The sequence below is a fragment of the Zonotrichia albicollis genome, chromosome 2 (assembly GCF_047830755.1).
Source record: "Zonotrichia albicollis isolate bZonAlb1 chromosome 2, bZonAlb1.hap1, whole genome shotgun sequence".
Classification (NCBI taxonomy): Eukaryota; Metazoa; Chordata; class Aves; order Passeriformes; family Passerellidae; genus Zonotrichia; species Zonotrichia albicollis.
Genome location: NC_133820.1, coordinates 79,053,948 through 79,078,676, shown reverse-complemented (window position 1 = coordinate 79,078,676; position 24,729 = coordinate 79,053,948). Strand labels below are relative to the sequence as shown.

The window sequence follows — 24,729 nt, the reverse complement described above, 5'->3', positions numbered from 1 at the left end:
ACATTATTAGTTTTCTTTATTATGACACATCTGCATCTTAAATTTCTGAAGAAATAGTACAATGCTATACATCAAAGCATAGCAAATTTATAACCTCTTAAATGTAACCTCAGGAAATTATTACTAAAACTTCTTGCCAAACATCTGAGTGCTGACAGACTGCCCTTCCAAGTTTTCATCTGAGGTTTGAAAGCCAATGGATAAAGTCTAGAATTGCACTTCTGATGTTACAAAATGCTAACAACTGCATCAAGCATGAAAGGCAATGGAATTGCCAGGATCACAGAGATCATGGTAAATATTTCTTTTAGTTAAAGGCCGACTGTTGGAAAGAAAAAAACCCAAACCAACAAAGTAGATAAAAGGAATCATGCATCAAGAGCTTCACCGAAAAGATTCAGTGGATTCATCCCCCTTAACTTTAGCACCTAAGAGAGAACTGCATTTTCAGTGCCTTTAAGTTATGGATGCCCGTTATATGCACAAAGGAATAATGTTTGGATGCAGATAAAGGATGGCACAGAAGCTGGTGTTCTACACAGTTTTGGACACAAAATGCCCTCATTATTACAGGTAAGTAATACTGACATATAAATATTATTACTTGTTTTTTTTTTTGCTGGACTCTTTCCAAAGATCATTCAAACTGCTAATTTAACAGACAGCAATAGACCTTTGTAGGGTTTTTTTTTTGCCAGGTTAGGTTTCTCTTTAGTGATTTGCAGTAGTGTCCTACCACAGCATTAGAAGTGTGTCAGATCTGGTGGAACAGGAGGAGGGAGGAGAATCAGGAGCAAAGGGGTAAGGTACTGTTATAGCTATTGGGTCAACTCAGGCATGATGTATAATTTCACCTGGATTTAATCATTGAAGGAACACCTTTCTTACTCATTCTTCCCTGACTATACAAAGATACATGGGCAGTAAGTTCCAAAGATGGGGCCAGGTCACACAGTTAATTAGTTAGCGGGAAGAATTAAAACTACAAGTTGGTGTTGGTGTGGTTGGGTTATTCGAATTAAGAGTGCCAACAGTGTGAAGTTCAGCTGATTAAAATGAGAATGGACTCTATAAATAATAATAATGCAAAAAAAATTAAACTGGAGATCTGAAATATCCCTTTAAAAAAAAAACAAACCCACACTATTTACTGGAAGATTATTAATGGGAGACCATATTGTTCTTCCAATGTCTTATGTTTTCTGATGGATCTAGAAAAACAATTAAATGATAATACCTTGACAAAACATAGAAAATATCTCATATTAAAATCAACTGAAAAATCTGACTGCATTAACTTGCTGTCTTGCACTAAGGGGTGTACAAATGGCATCTGAATACAACGCACCCAGAGCCTTCTGAGAGCTCAGAGAAGACAAGGGCCACTGGGAAGGGTTTATTATGAACCTCCAACATGATCTCAACATCATCCTAGATATTGCTCATTCATGATAATGCCATTGAACTCCCTCTAATAGGGAAGTTTGCATTTAACGACATAAAGAATGCAAGAAAATTTAGCTTACCAGCTGATTCTCAGTGATCTAAATGAAAAAATAGATTAAACTGTTTTCCACTTTCATTTACTAATTAATTCAGACAGAAAAGGAAGAAGCAGGCCAAGAAACAATTCAGAATTTAGGCCAAGAACAGAGTCTGAATAAAACCCCAACCTTCCTTTTGTCTCCTTCATGGGTGGACAGAAGCTTTTAAGGCTTTACATAATCAAATAACTATTTTTCACTTTGATGTCCCACAGCAAAATATAAGATTCATCATCAAATTAGATGTCTGTATAATTTGAAATAATGAACTATTTTATGACATTAACATTTAGTGTAATTTTTTCCTGTAATAAAAGAGTTCATATAAGAATCCTACAGAAATTCTTCCAAGATTCAAAGTATAACTTTTAACTTTCTTCTTCTAAAATTAAAATCTGTGAAAAGAGAAGATTAATCATGAATGTAAGTTCTTTGTTTAAAAAGTGTATAAAATGCTATAATAGTCTCCAAAGCAGCATTATGAATGTAGCTGATATCACAAAGCGATAAAAATTAAATAACCTTTCAAACCCTGAAACTCTAACATTCCATTAAAAAGAGTTAATACAGTCTGGGACCACACAGACTGGAATACCTGAAGTCAAAGCTGTGCACCTATTGAAACTTGTTGCTGGAAGACAGCATTAACATAATTTTGGCATTTTGCTTGTACTTTTAGCAGTTACTTTTAACATACCTAAACTTCATTTTATCTTAACTATGAATATCTTAGGTTTATCTGTTCAAGAATTCTAATGTTTCTACTTGCAAACATGAGAGCAACAAGGTAATTCCTAACAAGACATGACAGTTTAGTATGTGCAATGACTGAACAAGGCTGATAGTAACCCTGTTACATGATAGCGCGTACCAAACACATAAAGCCATAATTCATCTTTTTTTTTCAAAGTGTATGGATCTGTATTTACAGGTTGCCTGTCAGTTTTATTTAAAATTGCGATCTGTTTAAATGCAGTTAACCCTTTACTAACCTGATGCGAGGAAACTTGTATTCTTTATTTCTGTCAGCAAGGATAATTACTGGAACATTGTGATGTTATTGCAAATTTAAATCTTTTATTAAGATGGCAAAGAAGTATAGTCAAAGACTAACTCACTATCCTGTACAACGATTTCAATACATGAGATAACTACCTTTTAGAGAAATTCATGAAGTGTAAAAACTACTGGAAGAAGTTTGCATTAGAAGTAAAAAATAAACGGCTGCATTAGGAATAAACAGAATTGACAAAAGTTAAACTTACACACAAACACAAAAGCTACCTGTTCTTTTCAAACATTTTCCTGAAACATTTTTAGCTACTATTTTGTTTCTCAGGAGAAATTTTTTGTGAGTTGTACTGGCATTTCATAGTTTTCTTCCCTCAAACATGCAACTTCTGATGTTTCTTTTTCGTATTTTTTATTCATATTATTTTCTGCAGAGGTATCTTTAAAAATATTATCACTGTTTGACTAATATGTCCTATTTTTAACAGATGTAAAAAGAAATTTCAGAAAACAGTACTAATTTTGGAAATATTTGATCGATTTCTTAATATTCAGGGTATGAGAAACATCGAAGAAGTCTGTTTCAGACTCAAGTATTTGCTTTTCTTTTCCAATCAAGTCTTCCTCTGCCAGCCTCCCTTGATTGTTTGACACAGTATAAAGTTTGGAATGGTGAAATGACACAAAGAAGCAAACTGCTGCATATCAGGAATAGTTTATGAGGGTACTTACAGGGGCTAATGTAGTTTGGATGTAAAAAATGTTGCATAGCTTTAAGTTAGAAATGTTATAGTTTCCTTAGAAAACATGGAAAAATTTTTCTTTTATCACTTTCTACTGCTTTTAATCAGCTGCAATGCATGCTCAGTGATAGGACACTACTAAAACTAGGCACCCAAGTGTGATTGCTCTGTGAACATAACTAGTTGGCAGCACCAGAAAGAGTTGGGAAAGAAAGAGTAGGAACAGGAAATTTTGAAAGAAATTAATTTGAAATTAGGCCAAGGGCCTATAATATTGGAAAAAACACTACATGTTTATACAATTACATCATGTTTCCTCTGAGTATTTTTCATATCATTAATGTAAGGATATGATAAAGCATGCATAAAATGGTAAGGTTTATAAACTATCTAGAAATGTTTAAATCATAGATTAGTTTGGTTTGGAACTCAGCAAACAGAATTAGTAGTTTTAATTTAAATTGAGGTTCACTTGGACTCAGCTGCCAGTGAAACTCTTTTGTTTTGGTTCTAACAAGAAGGAGTTTTTTAAGTGCTTGGGAGAGACAAATTAGTTTGGACCAATTAATGACACGGATTTTGGTTTACTGATCTAAGAAGGGAATGTGATGAATAGTATGAAAAGGAGATGAAGGAAAACAATTTTGGAGGTGGAATGAAACTTCAGGAGTTGGATAGTCAGTTTTCCATGAAAATAATGTTTTAAAATGAGTGATAATCCAAACTCTGACAGGATAATTTAGGGGATTTGTAGCTTCTTTGAAAGGAATCTCTCCATCTTTTCTCTTACCAGTAAGAGAAAAGAAAGATGTTGTCAAGGAACTATTGCTATGCCTCTACAACCACTTTCTGAACAGGTAAGTGGGTAGTGAGGTCCCATCACTCTGTATCTATAATTTGCACTGTTTTTCCTCATTCCTGATTTGTTAATGTTGTACTTTTTTCTGCAAATCCTTGCCAAATCATTCAGCACCTCTGGGAGAAGATTTAATAGTTGCTTAGGTCAGCTTTTGGTTTTGTATCTTCAGTACTCTTTAGCTTCAGAAAATTCTGTGCTATTATTCACATTCTCAGATTCCTGCAGTAAACTTCATTTATTTTCATCCTTTGTTTCAGACATTTAATCTGCAGATTTTCTCTCCTACGCCATATATTAATCTCTTAAGATTGTTCAGATAAAAATCTTGACAGGAGCCCTTAGGGTTCCCTAAGCAGAAAAATTTTGCATACTTTTAGATCTGAGAGTATAATCCAGTCCAGTAGCACCCTGATTCTTGCTCAGATTAAACTCAGGTAAGTATACAAAAAAGTACCTCGACTCTTCTTGGAAACCTGTGTAACTATTGTTTTGTTTCCTCTCCATAACTCCTCTTTTAGAGTTGAAAAGGGATTCAAAAGAGTGTACGGGAAATAAACTGAACAGTGGTTTGGTCCAGTGTTTGGCTGCAAGGACCGGGGAGCACAGAGAGATCCCTGAGGTATACTGTGGCAAAAGCAGACCTTGCAGATTACATGTGTATCAATTTCACTGTGTTTATCTAGATTCTTGTTAAATGCTTGCAATCACCATACACTGTTCAAGGCAAAAAAAATGAAAGAACAGAGACAATAAACCATCAGAGAGAATTTAACAACTGAGAGTGTAACTGAGACCCTCCCCAGCAGCCAACAGACGTGGTCACCTGTGTTGCTGATAACGACAGACAAGAAAACCCCAACAAATCAAATCCAAGTAAACCATTTTGTTCTCCATGGTTTAAGACCCAGTAGCAAAAAAGTGCACTTATGGTAGTAATGCTAAAAAAGGAAGATTACCTCACGGTCATTTAGAAGTCTCTCCAAATCTGCAGCCATTTGATTCTTGACACGCAGCAAAGCCGTCTTTTCTTTATTTAAAAGACTGGTAAAAAGAGGATAGGAAATGCAGTAATAGCAACAGATAATCTCTTTTAATCTTGTGTTCTGGCTGAAACATGCATTTTCTAAAGCTAAATACTGGCAACAATACAAATCTGCTCAAGTAATTGTATCAAATGATCCTTCTCTATATTCAAGCACTGAAATTTTTATAAATGTGCCCAAATGTACGCACAACTTCTTATTTTAGCAAACGGAAAAACTATTCAAAGCCTTCATAAAATGCCTCTTTTTTTCCCTCTGAAGGGTAATTTAAATGATTAGAATCTTCTATTACCATTTCTTGGTTTCTTCTAGGCAAAATGAGATTATTTTATAAGCAAAGTAAGTCTCCTTATACCTTCACTTTCGTATCAAAATGTGGATTTCTTTGTTGTATTAGTCACTAGCAGTAGCACACCATAGGAACTCTTTATACTACTGTATTTAGAATTCTGAAAATAGCAAATACAAGGAAGAAAAACATACAGCTCTTCTCCCTTTAGCTGTATAGTTTCTGCAAAAATTGTAAAGATATTTTTGTTATTTTTAATATTTTTATTCCAGGATAATGTATGGGATCAAGCTTGTCCTATGAAGCAAGTATGAAAACTGATTTAGCATGAAGGCATACCTTTATAGCAGAAAGTAATGTTTAACTTTAATCATTCTTTGTCTACATAGTTATAGCACATGAACATTTGAAATGTTTAGCATACACATTGTGATTCCAGGCAGCAGTTCTATAATAATTAAATATATTTTCCTATTTAGCCCCAGCATCAGTTTCTAACATTAAATTTTAGACTAATGCATGCATAATACCAGTATATAATCTATTTTGATAAAACAGCCACAGAGATTTTCTTGGAAGACATGTTATATATGCCATTAACATGACTTAACAAAATACATTGTACAATATAAACTGTAACATAAATCAAGAACTATGAAAAATGCAATTCTGCATATGGAATGCAAATATGTAATACCACAAAAAGGTCAGGAGTTCAAAAGCAAATATATTAAAATTTTATAAATGGAGCAATTACATATGTTGCAAACACAAATTATTTAATATTTCCAATATTTGATCCAGAAATGATCAACAAAATAAATCAATCTTTAATTGGCCGTGTATCATCCGCTCATTTCAAATAAGCAACATCATCCTTTGCCCCAGAGATTTTCTGGCAGTTCCTTACAGGCTCTGTATTGCAAATTAAGACTGTCAATTCCTTCTAGGCATTCATTAATTCTCAGAAAAAAAATGTATCCTTTTGCCAAATTGCTCAGTTGTTTCAACTATTTAAAAGAAAAGTAATAACATTTAAAAAACTATAAAAATATTTTAATATTTTCAAGAGTTTTATTTTCTGTCACATTTTTAATCATGATGAAATTGCTGTACCTTCTTTTTCTTGGGTTCATGTGTTGTTACTTTCATATCACTTTTTCTTGGATTTCTGTATTTCCTAAGAACATAAACTAATCCTTCTAGAAGCTCAAAAACTTATTAGAGAAGCAATAATACAAGTTTCTCTAAGACTTTAGTGTACTGAATGAGCATAATCATTGGTGTTCAGACTGAACCAGAAGTTCATGTTTGAGGTTCAGTTTCATTTACAGAACAGAACCTATTCTACTTATACTGCTTATACCTTCTGAAATAATATGACAAAAGTGATCAATGTAGAGCAGTTCTAATTTTCTTTGTTTATAGTAAAATATAGGACATAGACTACTATATCATTCAGTAGCACTTCATGTCTTTTCTGTCATACACATTGATGTAGAATTACCAAAGCATATGCGACTTTGAATTTTGTAGTTCTTCAATACTTGTGCTTTTTCATCATTGCAGATAGAAGGGAATAATTCATGTGCTCATGAAAGAATACTGCAAGAGGCATATGCACATTTAACAGAGTGGGAAAATAGTTAACAGACAGAATGATAATACATGACAAGTTAAACAGAAATACCTTCAAAAGTTGCATCTTGGTAATAAGACTGACCATTTCCGTTTCTGCCTTAAAAAGCTCTGAACCAACATCTTGGATAGCAGCAAAGAGATTCTAGGTTTAACATACCTTACACTCCCAGTGAAGAGTAGTTTAACCAAGTCCAAGTTTAATCGGCAGTGTTACAAATCAGAGAGCAGCTTTACAATTTGTTTTAGCTGACCTAAGTGAGAACTGTTGAAAGATCATCCTTGCCTTGCCACATGCTGGTAACCTCCTCTTTCTGTTGGTACTAGACACTTTGTCATCACATAAGAAGGTCCTTCACCAATCTGGATGGACACTGGCGTCTTTTTAAAGGTTATTTTTCACATGGATCACCAAAATAACTTGATTTGCCATGTACAGTGGAGACCTACAGCTGAAGGCAAGGATGAGCTGCTCCATTTGGTGATGGAGTGCCACAAGTGTCTTGCTATGATTCTGAAGCCACCATCTATGAGTCTAGGCAAACCAGCTTCTTACGCTAGAGCTCAAGGGTTGTAACTTCCATCTAAAAAGGTAAGACCATGATGTGCTCCACAGTGCTGGTCACTGATGGCCTCATCCTGAATGTGGAGAAAGGGCCCGTTGGGAGAACTGTGGCCTGAAAAGTCCAGGTTAGAGAACTAACTGAAAAGCAGTGCAAATTCTGCTTTTTCTATGTGCTTTCCAGAAGAAACCAAATTGTCTGTGAGGACATCTAGTTTCATTCCATCATGCTTTTAAAGCCTAGCCAGGTATGAATCCAGGTACCAGGAATGCGGGCTCACCATAAAATACGCTTGTCATATGCATACACATTGCTCATAGCAACCACTGGCTTGTTTTGTCTTGCTTCACTCAGGATCTAAAGCCATGGTAGCCTGGATATCGTACGTAAGACATTTTTAGGCAACATGATTTTTCTGGAGAATAGATACTAACATTTCCCAGTTTCAGCCTTATAAACTCTTTTCAATTTGGGCCACTAAACCATTTTTAATGCTGAAGTGTAAATATATTACTTACTATCCTGTTCAGAAGCTTCTATAATTAGATATTCTGAATAATATGTTTATGCTGGACACACAAAATAAACATGGGTTTTATATAGTACTGGATTTTTTATTACTTCTACTCAGTTTGGAAACAAAAGTATGTCTCTTTTTCAGGGAACTGTGTACTCCAGATGCTGTAAGAAATAGACTGTGCCTTTCTGTTAATTTGCCCTTACAGCATGAAGTTGAATAGTCCAATATTGATTTTTTTTTTTTGTTTTATATTCAGATATATTATTGCCATTGAAAAAAAAATGAAATACAAATAGTATATGTAAAGGTTTTGTACATATAACTGAATATATAATATAGCCATGTAGTGAAGCTATCCCTTGTCTACAAATTACAGATGAATAGCTCAAAGTAAGCAGCTAATTATTAGTCTAGGTCAAATGTTGTTCCTAAGTCACATAGTTAGAAAGGGAGGTATAAGACGTTTTCCAAACAAAAGTTCCTTCTAAGAGAGAATACATGACAATTCAGTGATCTCTCATTGTGCAGCTAAATAATCACAGCTCAGATTTCTAAACAGATTTAAGAGAGTATTGCTTAATGATTTTAATTGAAATGTTTCAGGAGGCTTAAAAACCTATCCATGAAGTGTCCAAATTAAAATTAATTTTTCAAACTGTAAAAAAAAAACAACCCAAGGAACTTTTTAAAAGTTGTATTACAGGTCAGAAAATGTATAAAAAAAGGACATATTTCTACAAATTTTGCTTGGAGCATTTCTCTGGTAAGCTGCAGTACTATTGGAATAGATGGTGCATATTTCACAGAATGGTAATGTTCTCATAAAAAGCTCATTGCCCATTCTTTGATGGGAAAAACTCATCTAACACTTTATGTCGAGCTTTATGTTTGGATGGCAATTAGAGAACCCAAAATGTTTAGGTAAGGAACATTTCAGTACAAAGCTTCTTAGTGAGCAAAATCCTTATATGGCTTCTGGATTTTCCACACAGTTAAGGCTTTTGAGTATTGCTTTTGCGTAAGTGAACCTCTTTTAAAACCAGCCATTGGTACTGAGAAATTTGAGTAACTGCATTTAAAATAAATACCCTCTCTTTATGAATGAAGTCCTTTTAACATCTCCAGTTATTTATAAACCTAGATGTTTTTAGCAGAAAATTATGTACTAAAACTACAATTACTTCACTACATACATAAGAATGAAACTCACAGATTTGTTTTCCCACAGCATGACATAGTTACAAGCATTTCTTTTCCAAAGGTGTGCTAAATGTGATGTTTTCATTTCTGGCTAAAGAACTGTATGCTAGAGAGATTTCTTTATAGCAGCAAGGAGTCATCCTCACACACAGCACTGCTCTTATTAAGCATCACTATTTACTTTTATTAACGAGAGTGCTATGTGGTCTAATATAAATAAGAAGTTACTTAACAGAGTATTTTGAGATATGCAGACCACCTATAAATGCATCCTGCAGATGCCCTGTCACTCAAGCCCAAGGTTTTGTATCCGAAACCTATCTGCAGGTGCATGGCTCAGTTCAGAAGCACAAAGTGTGTTGCTCCCAGAGCCAAGTTCTGTTTGAGGCCAAGCACCAGCACAGCCCATGGCCTGCCTGGGAGAATCCTAAAGGGACGGGAATGAGAGTGGGAGTGAACACCATATGTGGGTAACACCTGACGGAGCCTCCATTATCCTTAATAACCTCTGCTTCTCCTTGAGTGATAATATGCTTGTGCCTTCACTCCTGATCCTCAGCAGTGGTATCAGCACACCTTTAATCACCTGGCAGTGAGTCCCTAAGCTGTTCATGCAAATCCCAGCAATGGCAGCAGCCCAGTTAAGCATTTACCCCAACCACAACAGCTCTTGCAGCTCTTATGAAGGTATGGCTAAAGATCCACATGTTCAGAAGGGACACATTTCTCAGCAAACCAACAAAGTATCTCCAGGTCTGCTGGATACACTACTTTAATTCTGTCTGATAAGTTTTCTGGTTGTTTCTCTCCTTTCAGTGAGAAGTTGAATGGTGCTTTGAGCAACTTGATCTAGTGGAAGATGTCCTTACCCATGGCAGGAAGGTAGAACTAGATGATTTTTAAAGGTTCCTTCTAATCCAAATCACTCTGTGATTCAGTCTGACAGCTACCGACACAGGCAACTTTGAGTACCACTTGAACAGTCCTTCCAAGTGAGGAAGATATTTTGATATGAAGGCTCTGAAAGACCCTTAGCTCTACAGGTGTGACAATTAGGGATGAAGGCAGGTAAGCTGCTCTAGCTGAAGTGAACTTTGAAGACCATGCTGGAAAGAGACTTAGATGGGTCTGCAGGACTTGTCAAAAATCCTATATCAAAATGATCTGCCCGAATCTTTTCCATTCCTCTTGCAGAAATAACTGCTGTAAAAAATGACACTTTAATAGAATTATGAGTGTGGAGAATACTGAATACATCTGTTGCCTGTTAAGGGACTATTATAAAAGGGAATTTAGGCTATTTTGTGAAAAATTGATAAAGATATGGCCCAAGAACATCCAAAACGAGATTTCTGTCATAGAGAAATCCTTGTGCTGATTCCTTGTGCTTGTCTTCCTTGTGCTGATTCAACAACATCTGCTGTTAAGCAACACTCTGTTTCATCACAGAATCAAACTCACATCCAGTAAAACCAACAAACTTCTCAATAGACATGGAAGTACAAAGTGCTGCAGGTTGCTGCAAAACATTTATACGTTGCAATAAAGCGTTGACTCATCATCCTGGGAAATCTGCTGGAACCTAATCATCCCAGGAGTATGTTCTATAAAGACTATTGGCCATGATCACTGCATATAGGAGGCAATTATGGATTAAGACTAAAAAAGTAAATTCACTTGCAAATAAGTCCTTGCTGATCCCTTCACACTCAAGTGGGAAGTGATAGAGAACACTGGCACTGATAACACAGATGTACCTGTTCTGCTTGGGGAATCCATGATTTACAGAATGTTCTCTTTTGATGAACAGATGAGATAAAAACACAACACCAAAAGAACACCCCTCCACCATTGAATCTGCACACTAAATAAGAAGGAAGGAAAATTATGATCAAGCATGGAGCAGCTGTAAGGATAAATTCAGTCTTGATTCTCAGGGTGCAGGCATTATCAACACTACATTAATTTGTCTCCAATCTGGTACTCAGATTAAAAGAATTATGCACTAGTATTTTTGAAGATCCATCTGAAAACAAGAATTCAAGCACTATTTTTCCTGTAGCTGGTTCTTGTGAAATTGCTGTTTAGAAAAAAGACTAATGCATTATTGTACTTAAAATTTTAAAAAATAATGTACCTTGTGTAACTGTAGCACAAATTAAACCTAAGAGGCTGCTGCAGAATTGCAGTATTATCAACTATTAATCATAGGTAATGGCTGAAAGAACAATTTCATTTTGAAATGGTCTTACAAATATTAAAATTTTCCTTCAGCTCTGAGATACAGACAGACCAGGCTTCAAAAACCATATTTAGTGTTTTCATTAATACTTTTCTAATAGCACCAACATTATCAGCAGAATTTAAGGCTCTCCTTGAGGAGCATTAATTCTCTGAACTCATCCTCTCAAAAATATTCCATGCACAAACCAACAAAATGCTGTTTAATAAACTAAGAGGGATAGGAATAGTGGGCTAAATCTTTTGATCCAGCAGAGCTTCACTTGGCATATATTTGGTAGGATTATCATTAATTTACTTAAATCCCATTCTGATTCAGTTCTGGAATAGCTGAGAGTAATCTGAAATCACCTAAGAGATATTTTAATTTAAAACTGTCATCAGCAGATTCCAAAAGGTTATCCTCATGACAAGAAATTTCTTGAATGCAATGTTTCTCTGGATAGAAATCCCTACCTCTAACCTTCCTCTCACTTATCGGAAAGCAAAGGATCAACATTATCAATTTCATCCCTGATTATGATTTCTCATGTATGCCAGGGAATACCAGCTAACAGTTTAGGACCTTCATTTTAAATATGGAGTTATGAATAACAAAATTAAGGACTACTAATATGCACAAAAAGCCCTAAAACATTAGGCTGTTGTCAAGAATTTCTCTGGGCTATGAAACTGGGCAAACTTGTGATAGTGGAGTAAAAGCTATTTTCAGTTTACAAGGAATACTGGAAACTAGCAGAAAAAAATATTACCAAAATAGCTGATGTGCAAAGTAAGTGTTACTTTTTTCTGCTATAGTATTTTTTTGTCAGGCCACACATTCATTTACAGCAACACAGACGAATGCTGAGCACACCCAAGCTCCCCACAGTGGAGTACTGCTGGTATGTTTACCATGAATGCTCACACTCTAGGGCAGATTCATTTTCTTTCTTAACCTCAGTCCCTTTAAAATGAAAAAAAAATCCTTTACAGTTAATGGAGAGCAATAGGCATCTCTAAGAAGTAACTCACTCCACCCAAAATCTGAATTACTTTTTGGAGAAGTCACTTCTTCCGTGAACTATTAAGGAAAGTTGACCTAAGTCTCTAATTTAGGTACCTTAGTTGGTAAGGTAAATTTAAGAAGAATATCTAAGCATACAGATTATTGGCAATGAGCCATTTAACTTAAGAAAATCAGTGTTAACAACACATTTAAGTTCTTTTAGATTTTAAAGCATGAAACACACACTTTCAGAAATTACTTCACCTATGCATTCCCCTTCTATCTTCCTTTTGAGAGACTTTTGAACTACTTTGTGATAACAAAACCATTCCATTATTATTGCCATAATCCAAAAATTTGTGACCAATTCTTTGATACTTTTCACAAATGGAAAGTAAGACACTGCATATAGAGAATAGTGGGATTTTTAATTTTCTGGAAAAATATAATTTATCTTTGAGGTGTTTCTTATAATGTAACAAGTCTAGGAAAATATTAAAAACACTTGATTCTGGAATTAAAAAAGGTCTAGTCTTATTGAATCAAAATTAAGCTCAATGAAAAATATCTTGTCAGGAACTATGAATTAATATTTCATTTTATTTATAAACAGATTGATTCATATATAGATTTTTTTGGATAATAAGCATGTTTAGGCATTTTCCAGCATTTTTTAGCATTTTTTGTTATCCTCAAGGGATTACAAATACCATCCCAAACCATCAAAATACTATGAATACATACATATGTATGACAATATGTAAGATTCGTATTAGCTAGGGTGAATCCTGTTTTATTTTAATTGCTTCAGCAGATTAGTGAAAAATCCTGTATTTTTCATGTAATTGCTTCATAACAGCATCACATTAATATCTCCTAATAGTTACTGTTTGCTATTCCTAAACCAAGACACCACATAAACACCGAATACTTAAAATGCTAATTCTTCTGTAGTGTAGCGGGACTCAGCTATCAACTTCCTTGAAAGGAATATTATTTTGTAACAGCTTACCTGGGATCAGATGTTAGGGAAGTTGCTCAGTGGTTAGAGAGCTCTGACAGATGGATACAGCAGCAAATCAGTCTCCATGAGAGCATATGCTCTAATTTTGGCTGAAATACCCTTTACTGGTGGACTACTCTATTATAATTTTTCTCCGACTTTTTTCTTGATTTTTACTGTTGTGCAACTGGTGTGTCATTCTTTCCTTCTAGTTTTCTGAACTCTTCTCTACTTCATGAGAGCTCTTCTCAACTCCAAACTCACTTTAAATCTGTCACAGCTACTTTTCCAAAACTAAAGTACCTTTTCTGACCTTGTGAGGGAAGTAACAAGTGCTACAATTCCAGCATGAGGACTGGAGCTGGTCAGTGATGGAGTGTTAATTTCTCAACTTTGCAGACAATAGCACAGTTTTTTCCTAATGATAAAAATATAAGTCCTTTTAGCCTCAGTTTAAGAGAAAGTAAAACAAGAATCAGTGATTTTAATTACCTGAAATCTTTTTCAAGTTGTGCAATATGTTCTTTCTGGAGATTTATTTGGGAATCTCTCTGTTGCACAGTTTCAATTAGGTATTTGTATGGCTGTTGTGCTTGGTTCAACAAAGAATTGGCTCTGTCAAGCTGCAAAAACAAGGTGTACCCACCATAAATTTTTTAACTTATAAAGCACAATTGCTTGGTTAATACTGAACTATTACTGGATATTATTGTTTTTAACCAATTGCATATTAATATAAACTCCTAACCTTTTATTACATACACAAAAAAGGAATCACACTTCCTTCAAATTGATTACTAGTACACTATCTTCATACTTTTCTGTTCTAATTGTGTGCTATTTTCACTGCAATAATGATACCACTTTCTACACTCCCCTAATCTGCATTTTCAACGGTTTTAATGTAACAGCTTCCATTGATTAAAAAAAAAAGTAGAGTCAATGCCTCTGTTTATGGTCTTATTGACTTACTGTGGTCTTTTCTTCCCTCCTTTAAAAAGCTGAAGAGGTTGCATAATAAATACTGCACTTAAGTAGCAGTATTTGAGCCAAGTTCAAACCAAAAGCTGAAAAAATCACTTTTGCATCAGCTTTTTATCCATGTTCTAGACTTCATCTAGATGACTGCACAAGCTGTCAGTGGAAAGAAAAATAATGGGCTACTTAAGCATGCTGTAGTCTACAGGATCCCTGGTTTGTTCTAAAAAAAAAATAAAGAAAAACAATAGCTGGGAGTAAAAATCATGTAAAGACAGCAAAGAGAAGTTTTAGAACTTTACACAAAAAAACCCAATGTTTAACTTTGTACTGGATTGTACTATGATTTAATCTATACAATTATATGGTAAAAGATCAAAAATTTAATGACAGGATAAAAGTGAGCTGAAGATGCTCCTGTGGAAAGCTGCAGGAATTTGAACTAAGGTCAGTGATACTGAATCTTTCATCAAGGAAGCAAGTAAAAAACTACTGTGGGTAAGGAATGTATTGAAGTGAAACACAGAACAATTTAAGACAAATAATAGTGATATGGAAGAATACCAAGGATAACAATGGATTCACCAATTTCCTTTCTTCCAAGTAAGAACCTGAAAAAATATGTTTTAGTCAAATAGAAATTACCATGATATAACTGAGAATACATAACAAATTAAAGTATTGGTTAAAAAATCCCCAAAGTTCACTGTTCATGTATCTTTCACTGAAATAATCTATATAAACATATATATACACATAAAATTTATAAAATTCAAGTAATTTAAAAATATGTAAAAATTTCAGTATTTGCACTCTGTGAAGTACTTGAGTGTAGTAATTCTAATTTGTAATTACTGTGGCTTTAAAAATCAAACTGTTTAAGCTGCTACTATTCCTGAAATAGTAAGCCTACAAATTACATATGGTGGCATCATCTAATAGAAAACCCAGTTGTCCTTTCGTTCCTATGAGAAAAATTAAAAGATGATTTAAAGATTTTTTTAAAAATTAGTTTGCCCTAATTCTGGGACCTTTCAAGCTGAGGTTTGTTAAATATCTTCAAAAGTGATTTAACAGAAGAGCTGTGTAAGAAGTAGTGATGCATTCATTGAACAATTAAGTATCAAACAGAACAAACTAGCTTGGCTGGCTGTTCTTCTGTTCAGAAATCAAAACGTTGTCTGTCTGGCTTACATTCTTGTTTAGCCTGTAAAGTAATCCTCCTTTCAATATTAGTTGCAAAACACAATATAAACTTCTTTGAAAACTTCTATCATGGAGTTTTGGTTAATTATGAGGCCATTTTTTTAACATCAAATAGATAAAAAACACTACTTAGAAAAGATTTCATTTTATGAACAGCTGTTCCGCAATGTTTCTACATATTTGAATTTTTGTGTAATAATGATTTACCTCTTGTGAAATCTGTATTACTTGTTCCTTCTGATGTTCCAGATCTTTCACAAGCAACGAGTTTTGCTTTTCTAGCTGCAGCAATCTTCTTGCCAAGTGAACACTGTGCCAGTAAAAAGCAAGCTCAACTTGAATTTTTTCCAAGATATGCAAAAGAAATTCTAACATTTATACTTCAGGATTTGATTGCCTTAATTTTTCACCAATGGTTAAATATTAACATATATAAACTATATAGTTAAACATGCTGCATAGTCAAAGTTAGAAAAACAGTCAAAATATTACAAAATGTAACAGCACTAAAATAACATTCCCAGAGTTATGCTATTGTAATATTTTATGCATAGTAATTACAATTTGTCCAATACTACACAACTGTAGAAATACTGTCAAAATCCTTCATCCAATTATCATTATTTACTTTTTAGCAATTTTACAAACTCATTTTAATCTAACTTAAATAATTGTTTAAAGATGCTCATTAATATATGTTTTGCAGCAGAACACTGAAAATGTAGTATTTTATCACTTTCAAAGGAGAGGCAAAATTGTTTTGTCTGACATTTAATATGCTAAATAATTTAATATTATTGCCAATTTTGTTTTAAATAAACTCTGATGTAAAGTCACAGATTAACTTTGAAGAGAAAGGATTATTGACCTACTTAAACAACCTAGTTAAAAAATTAGATCCTCAACCTCTTGCAAGCTTTATGTCCAGAATCAAAGAGTTTTGAATCTATTCAAGAGCACAGGTCCATGGGCAGGAAAGGGAAGATTCAATATGCACTGCAGAGCCTACTAGCAGACATCTAACCTAGCCCTGCAAACTCTTATGAATCACACAATGGGCAAGGTTGGAAGGGACCACAGTGGCCGTCCAGTCCAACCTCCAGAGCCCGTTGTGCAGGACTGCATCCAGGTGGTTCTTGAGTAACTCCACAACCATTTCCTGACCATGATACAGAATCTAGGAGAGGGCAGAGTGGTCTAAAGCAGACTGACTGACTTGAAGCTCAGGCTTAAGTTTGCATAAATCTAGATGAGCGTACGAAGTTTATCTGAAAATTTGACCAGTCATAACATCCATCTCTTCCTCAGTAAAATGGAATAGACTTCTGGATTTGGCAGAAGTCTTAATAATCTTTATCTGTGTTATAAACATACTCTTTCATGCACTAATCTCATCTAGTACAAAAGAGAAAGGAACCACTTCTTTGACTAGTAGCTATTAGAGTGTAAGTGAAAACTTGGATACCTTCCCATGGCAAATTTAGGAATGCAGCCCATTGTAATTTTCTAGGCTTCAACTACTCAGTGAACTTCACCTGAATTTGCAAATATTTAAGGATAACACAAGTACACCTTTCAGGCATACTTTTCAGTATGTTTTTTGACTAGTTTGAATTGAAAGCAAAGAGACAAAGGGACTAATGTGCAAAGGCATCTTATGCTGGAAACATTTGATTCCAACTATCCTAGAAAATTATGCAGTGCTCAAAAATGTGGTAATTCCTTGTTAGCAAACCACCAAAGTCATCCTGGTAGTGTTTTGCATTCTCTCATTAACACTTCCCAAGCAGTTCCTAGGCATAGCTGAGAAGTCAGCATGGGCAAGCAAATTACTGCCAATATGTTGTGCACATGCAGTTTATCCTACACTGAGAACTGTTTTATGGCAACAGGTTTCTACAGGCCATTTGGTCTTGATGCTTCAGAGCGCTCCCAGGCAGGCTCAATTTAGTACTAAGGATGTACAATGCCTGTGTTTGAAGTAATGAAGGAGCTGTTTTCTGGCAAGTGGCCAAAGTAGTACAGACCCCACACTGCTTGAAAAGGTCCATTTTGTACAAACTTTGAGAGACTGAAGTGCATGATGTGAACTTAAAGGAGCTCTTCATTTAGGATCCCATATGTCTGCGATTAAAGAGCAGGTAGTGGACTCCAGAAAGAAGACTATTCCCATTTGTAATAGATTGTCTTTCCTTAAGCAATCCTAGAGAGCAGAAAATTTATCTGTGTTTCTTTAATGGTGCTAAATAGAGGATGGTGTCAGAGTCTTTGCTTTTGAAAACTTTGGCAGCTAAAGGCATCACACACATTATCTGCCTGGCAGTTTTCCTTGAATCAAAACAACAGGTAAACCATACACAGTCTTTTATGGCTTTTTAAATCTTTTTAATTCTAAAAGATAAAGAAACTCTATGAAGTCTCCAACACTATTATGAAGGATTAAGTCAGTTTATTAGTCAATGCCTTTTGGAACAAAAGTGGAGTATACGAGTCATTCCAATAGAGCTGCTTCTAAGCTCAGAAAGTGTCTTCCAAGCACATCTGAAATCCTGGCCTGATCATCAGATTCAGCATTCAAAGGAAATTGAGCAGAGTTGTCACATGCCTAAATAATCTAAACTGAATCTAATAAAGTGAGGAAAAAGAAGGATCAAAGTGGAAACTCAGAAAAGTGCCCAAACTATTGACAAAAGAGGAATAAACTGAAGCTTTAGGAAATGGTGATATAGAGCTCTCAACAGTTTTCTAAACCAGGTGTGCAACAGGGTCATGGAGGTTTTTTGCACACTCTTCACCTTCCAGGGATGGTGACTCCACCAGCTTCCTGGGCAGCCTATTTCAATGCTTGACAACCACTTCTGTGAAGAACTTGTCCAACCTGAACCTCTCCTGGCAAGCCTGAGGTCATTTCCTTTTGCCCTGTTGTTAGTTGTGTGGGAGAAGTGAGTCACAGTCACTACACACAAGCTTACAATGAGCCATTCAAATGTCACTATTATTTCTTAAAGACAATGCATAATATAAATTTATTAGTTCAAAATTACTATGATCAAGAGGCATGTTTTTCACCTATGAATCATTTTAGTCTATTGATCAAATTTTCAAATTGACCAAATCAGAATAAACTAAAAAAAAATGCAAGTGGAATAAGATAATGTATTAGTGAAGATAAAATAGTTATGCTCTGAACCACTGTCCTTCTTAATATCCTGACAGATATGTTTTTCTTACTATTAAATACAATGATTTTTACGGTATTAATAATGCATATGCTATTATATAAATGTAAACAATGTAACTAATCTGTTTTTACAGCTGCTTAATTTTATACAATTATAAATAATCTTTCTAAAAGTCAATGAGAAGAGATTTTTAAATGACCTACAAAGATATGCTCATTCATATGTATCAACTACATTAACAGGTCCTAGTCCTCAATCTATTCCTGTAAACTTAAGCCATTAAAAAACCTCTTCATGTTAATCAAACTGGCTGGATTCTAATACAAAACATAATGCATGTAATCTTCATTTAGTTTATCTTGAACAAGTGAATTAATGAAGAACTCTTTTTTTACCTTTGCTTTAGTCGTCTTTTGGCTGTTGTAGGAACATTAGCACCATATCCATATGAGAAAAGAACCCTTTCAGCTTCAACTTCATCTTCCACTGTGAAAAAATGCAGAAAGGTGCTGTTGAAGAACAGTGCCAGAACTTATAAACTTCTAAGCAATTCTATCTACAACTCAACATGCAAAAACATTTTTCTAGAAACTAAATTTTCAGTTGGTGTAACCTTCTGGGCTTGAGTGGAACAGTTTTTTTCATCATTAACATCAAATTTAGTGCCACACTTTACTTACAACACTTGTCATTTTTATCTTTAACGTAAGACTTATGCAATACAAAAGTAAAGGAAAATAGTTCAGTTATCTTGAATATTCATACTGTTGTATAGTCACAAAATACATACTACTTGTATAAGTTTACTTCAGCAGTAGAAAGTTAGGTTGCTTAAGTTTTTAACCTAAATAATTAATTTTCAGTGCATACATGAGAACGCAGAGGAAGAGAAAATTTGAAGTGTTTAAGGTGACAGGACATAACAAAGTCCATGGGACCAGAAGGGACACATCTGATGTTGCAAAGGGTCACAGTGAAGCTGCTCACTATGGTTTTTGAAAGGCTGTGATGATCAGAAATTTCAGCACACTTGATGAAAACAAATACCATCCATTTCTTCAGAGAAGGGCAAAAAAAGAGATTCTTAAGTACATGCAAAATAGAAATATTAAAAATAATCTCTGCTTCCATAGGTGATTGATTTCTGAAAACACATTTCTAAGGGTTTTAAACAGATTATAATTGCTTTGAAAGGAAATCCCAATAGCAGCAAGATTAAAATGTCTATGTTCTTATTTCAAGTTCTGGAATTCAGGTTTCCACTCTCCTGTAAGATGAAGTGGGCCAGGGAAAAAAAAAAAGAAAAAGAAAAAGAGTAAGTGTATGTGTGAAATAGAAAGAGGCAGAGAGAGTGGGACAGAGAGGAGGTGTAAAGGGGGACAATGAGAAAAATGGGAGCGGCAGGGGTGTGAGAGAAGGAGGGAGAACAAGTAAACACCAGCCCAGGCACCACACAAAAGCTTTGATGAATCAAATAGTTGTACACAGGAGAAACAAATGTAGGAAATTATGTGAGTCCTATCTGACTCATCTTTCTTAATGCTCAAGTGCCTCAAAATCAGAAATACCTCAATTTCTCAACAACTTGCAAAATGCTGTAACTTCTTTTCTCCCTTGTCCAATACCCTTGTAATGCTATTTTAAACAAGGATTCTTAAAACACATCTAGAAAAAGAAAAGCCTCAAGAAGAGCACCTGTGGTAAGTCACATATCTAGTACATTAAAAACAATATAGAAATTTCAGTAAGTATGACAGAAGAAGTTTACTAATGTGGCACTACAAAGACATCAGCACTTAGAGCTGTCTTAAATATGACAGGGATTTCTTAGGTGCTGCAAACACCTCTGGTACAGAAAAACATAAAGAATAATTTATCCTGCCTTTGTTAATACCCTTCTTTTGGGTTACATACTCAGTGTCGAATGTCTCAGGAGAACATCAGTAAGATCCTGTCCTGTAAATTCAGATCTGTCTCTAGTGCCCAGTAAAAGTCACATGAGGAAGACAAACACAAAAGAAATTGGAAATGTTGTAGGTATCAAAATAATATTCTGTATCAGTGTGTGCTTCTCTTCTCTTACAACATTCCAGGCTCTTCACCTGACTTTGTGGTGTAAATTTACATTTCATAAGCTAGGGGACACTTCTTAATGACAGTTTTTTATGCTACTCAGCAAGGACGTGCCATTGTGAGGATATAGATGGGTTCAGTCTTTTTCTTAGAAAGATACTAAGCAATGGAAATAAGAAAAATCAAACAACTGGTCTACAACAAAAACACCCTAGCATGAAGATTGTACCCTGAAAAGGAAGAATAGACAAATGCCAAGGAAATGTACTACTGTTATTCATCTGGAAACCTCTTAGGCACTGTAAGAAGTGGCTATATAAATTGTTGATAGCTTCCTGAATAAGCTGCTTCATGTCATTTCAATCTTAATAAAGTGAGGCATAATGATCAGGGAGTAACAGTAAAAATTCAGTGATCTCTTCCACATGCATATTTTCCAAAGGGAAAAAAAAAGTGCATATATCTATATCTATACCTATATCTATATCTATATCTATATCTATATCTATATCTATATCTATATCTATATCTATATCTATATCTATATCTATATCTATATCTATATCTATTATATGACAAAAGCCATCTCACATGTGTAAATAAATACACAGTTTATTAAAAAGTCCAGAGAACCCAACTGCCACTGACATCCCTAAATGCTGTAAAACCACAGAGGCTTCATGACTCAGGATGAAGAAAAAAGCATTATATGCTATTTAAATATAAAGAGGTGACCACAGGAATGAAGATTAATCCTTATTATCACTAAAGTCTCTAGAAAACTTTAATTGTCCTCCACACAATACTTCAGTCTAAATTATATTCCAAGAAAGATGGACTGAAGTATTTCCATAAAACACTTGATTTGAAAGATAGTTATACTTCCTTTCAGTTAGTTTTCTACTATTACCTATTGATGGCATATAACTATCAGGGCATAATTTGAGACACAGGAGGAAGTATATCTGTCTTCTCCTTCAAAGTGTTAATTTAAAAAATTACATTTTTTCTTCTGTTTTCCCTAATATACTAGACTTAACTAGTATTAATGTTAACTTTCTATATCAAACACAGTGAAACAGCAAGTTCAGTATTAAAGAGAAAGAAATAATAATAATATAATAATATTTTAAGAGAAAAATAATATTAAGCTAGGACGCCTTTTTTTTCTCCAAGGAAATCAGAAAATAAAGTCACTATATTTTAAAATAACAGTTCATTTGGAAAGTTTCCTTTCTTTAGCATTCTGCAGCACAGAATGTTAATTGTAATTAAAATAGATATTTGAGAGGTTAAGAATGATGTGGTAAAAAACTGCTGTCCCAAGATGCATAAGAAAATGTAAACCAATGTAAACAAAAACCAGCATTCTGAACTCTATTTTCTCCTTGAAGAAAATGAAGGTAAGGTCCAAAAATTCTGTGTTAATACATAAATACTCCTTAGGCAGGTATACATATATATATATATATATATATATATATATATATATGTGTGTGTGTGTGTATATATGTGTGTGTATATATATATACACACACACACACACACACACACACACAAATACTTCAAAAAATGTATTACTGACTAAAACAGAAGTGTGTATACAGCAAACATGGAAACACGCTTATGGTCAGACTGGAAGCTTTGGGTACTCAGGCCATTCTACTACATCTTGATAATGCATACTTTACCAGACACTACTGTTTATATATAAAGCTTATGCAATAATCTTCTATACTTTATAAATTGTGACTATTTTTTGAAGGAGGAAGAAGGAGAAAAGGAGATGACAGTTCAATTAGTCTGAAATTTTAGAATATCCTACTCTGTCTACCCACAGGCTAAAAGATTTCAAGATTAGAGTCAGAGTTTCTAATTAGAAATTAATTGCTTTGTGGATTGACTTAGGCTAAGAATCAAATAGAGATTTTACACAAATTTTGCTCTGTTTGGGAACATTTTAATTTTTTCAAATGAGAGACAAAAATTTTCAAGAGTAATCAGGTAAGAATTTAATCCATGGTTTAGTATTTGGAACAGACTGAGCTGCCACAAGCAACTACTTTATGTCTAATTATTAGTAATTCAACAGAAGGAAGAGTTTTTTTCCTCTTTCCAATTAGTTAAAAAATTCACATTAATCACTGTAATGAAATATAAAACCTGTATTTGCCTGTCAACAAAGAGGGCTTCCTGACATTTAAAATATACTAAAATAATGGACAAATCCTAAAGAGTGTCCAATTATAATGGATAATTAGAATAAGGAAAAGAGAAATGACTGAATACTGAGTTGATTTTCAATAATCACAAACTTAAACATAAGGATGTTTGATACATATTTACAGGTACACTTAGAAACTTGCCATTAATATTTTCTATCAAAATAATTACTGCCTTTTACTGGCCAGGCATAACGAAGAAGAATGACAGGCACTGTAATTCTTTCCAAGTAATGAGAAAAAAGATTGTAATGCCAGAAACACCTACAGATAAAATAACTTGTGACAGAACTTACTTTCTGCTGTCTGCAGTATTATCTCATCAAGCTCTTTTTCAAGTTTTTCATAAGTATCTAGTCTTGCTTGAAACTCAGAATTCTGTGTTTGAAGCTCAATAATGCGGGTTTCACTAGAAGACTGAAGACTGTAAAACTCCTTTGTAAGCACCTGTGAGAACGAATAATGGAAAGATCAGGGATTCAGCACTACAGTGATTTTTGAACGAGGCAAAATATAATACATATAAAATGTGTAGTGGTATGATAGCAAATATTTGATGTAAGTTTTGCACAGCAAAGATTAAAGTACTTTAAAAAGTAGTTATTCCTTCAATAATATGATCTTGCAAAGATTAAACTCTCAGATCTTAGGCCTATCTGCTGATGCCTTATTAATTCTCAGAAGCTGTCTGAAAAAGCTACAAGAATTTTAAAGGAAACATAGGAAAAGCCAGGTAACAACTAAAAAGATTCACACACAGCAGTCAAAATTGTATAAATGCAATAATTTTTGTTGCTTTAATTGGATTCTGATTTCAGTCATCAATTTATGAAGATTCCTTGCAGAATACAAATACAAAGATTTACCATTAAAGCTACATCAGTCTTATTACTTATTAATAAAAGGTAATATGCTATCAACATTCAAGACTTATGTAAATAATCCACTAAGCTTAAACAAAGGACTCTCATATTCAAAATTAAAAGCTATGAAGGCCTATATAATAATTTAAGTTTCATAAAGTGCTTGATAATAGGAAACAACATTGACCAAATAAACACATCAAACTGGAATAGGAAAGTCCTTGATATGTAAAATAGCAATCTACATACTTTGCAGAAAAAATCCCACCATACAGGTAAAGTAATAACCAAGTGGTACTGCTGTGAAATTTCTAACTAACTTCCTAAGTAAAAATCACAAAGATTCAGAATGACAAGTGAATATAGATTTGCAGGTACAGAAATATATGCACAGTGTGCAGAGCAGTAATACCAGAGTCACTGTTGAAACCATGAAAGAATTCACAATGCTTAGAGAAACAATCCACTTGAATATCAAAGGTTCAGTCCAGTGTCACAGAAGAAATACACGTATATGTCAAAACTGGGCAACATAAAAACCATCTGTTTCCTAGGCTAGCAAG

At 34.2% G+C, this 24,729-nt stretch overlaps 1 protein-coding gene across 4 annotated transcripts in view; it reads right to left on the bottom strand.

Annotated features, from left to right (window-relative positions):
- Positions 1–24,729, bottom strand: part of PIBF1 (progesterone immunomodulatory binding factor 1) — a 108,680-nt gene that overhangs the window by 17,985 nt on the left and 65,966 nt on the right. For all 4 annotated transcript variants that reach the window (XM_026793761.2, XM_074535521.1, XM_014267403.3 and 1 more), the window contains exons 12-16: positions 23,600–23,750; positions 19,404–19,494; positions 16,034–16,136; positions 14,135–14,265; positions 5,114–5,198 (exon numbers count right to left, since the gene is read on the bottom strand). In XM_026793761.2, coding sequence (XP_026649562.2) covers positions 5,114–5,198; positions 14,135–14,265; positions 16,034–16,136; positions 19,404–19,494; positions 23,600–23,750 — 561 coding nt within the window. The remainder of the gene's footprint in view (positions 1–5,113; positions 5,199–14,134; positions 14,266–16,033; positions 16,137–19,403; positions 19,495–23,599; positions 23,751–24,729) is intronic.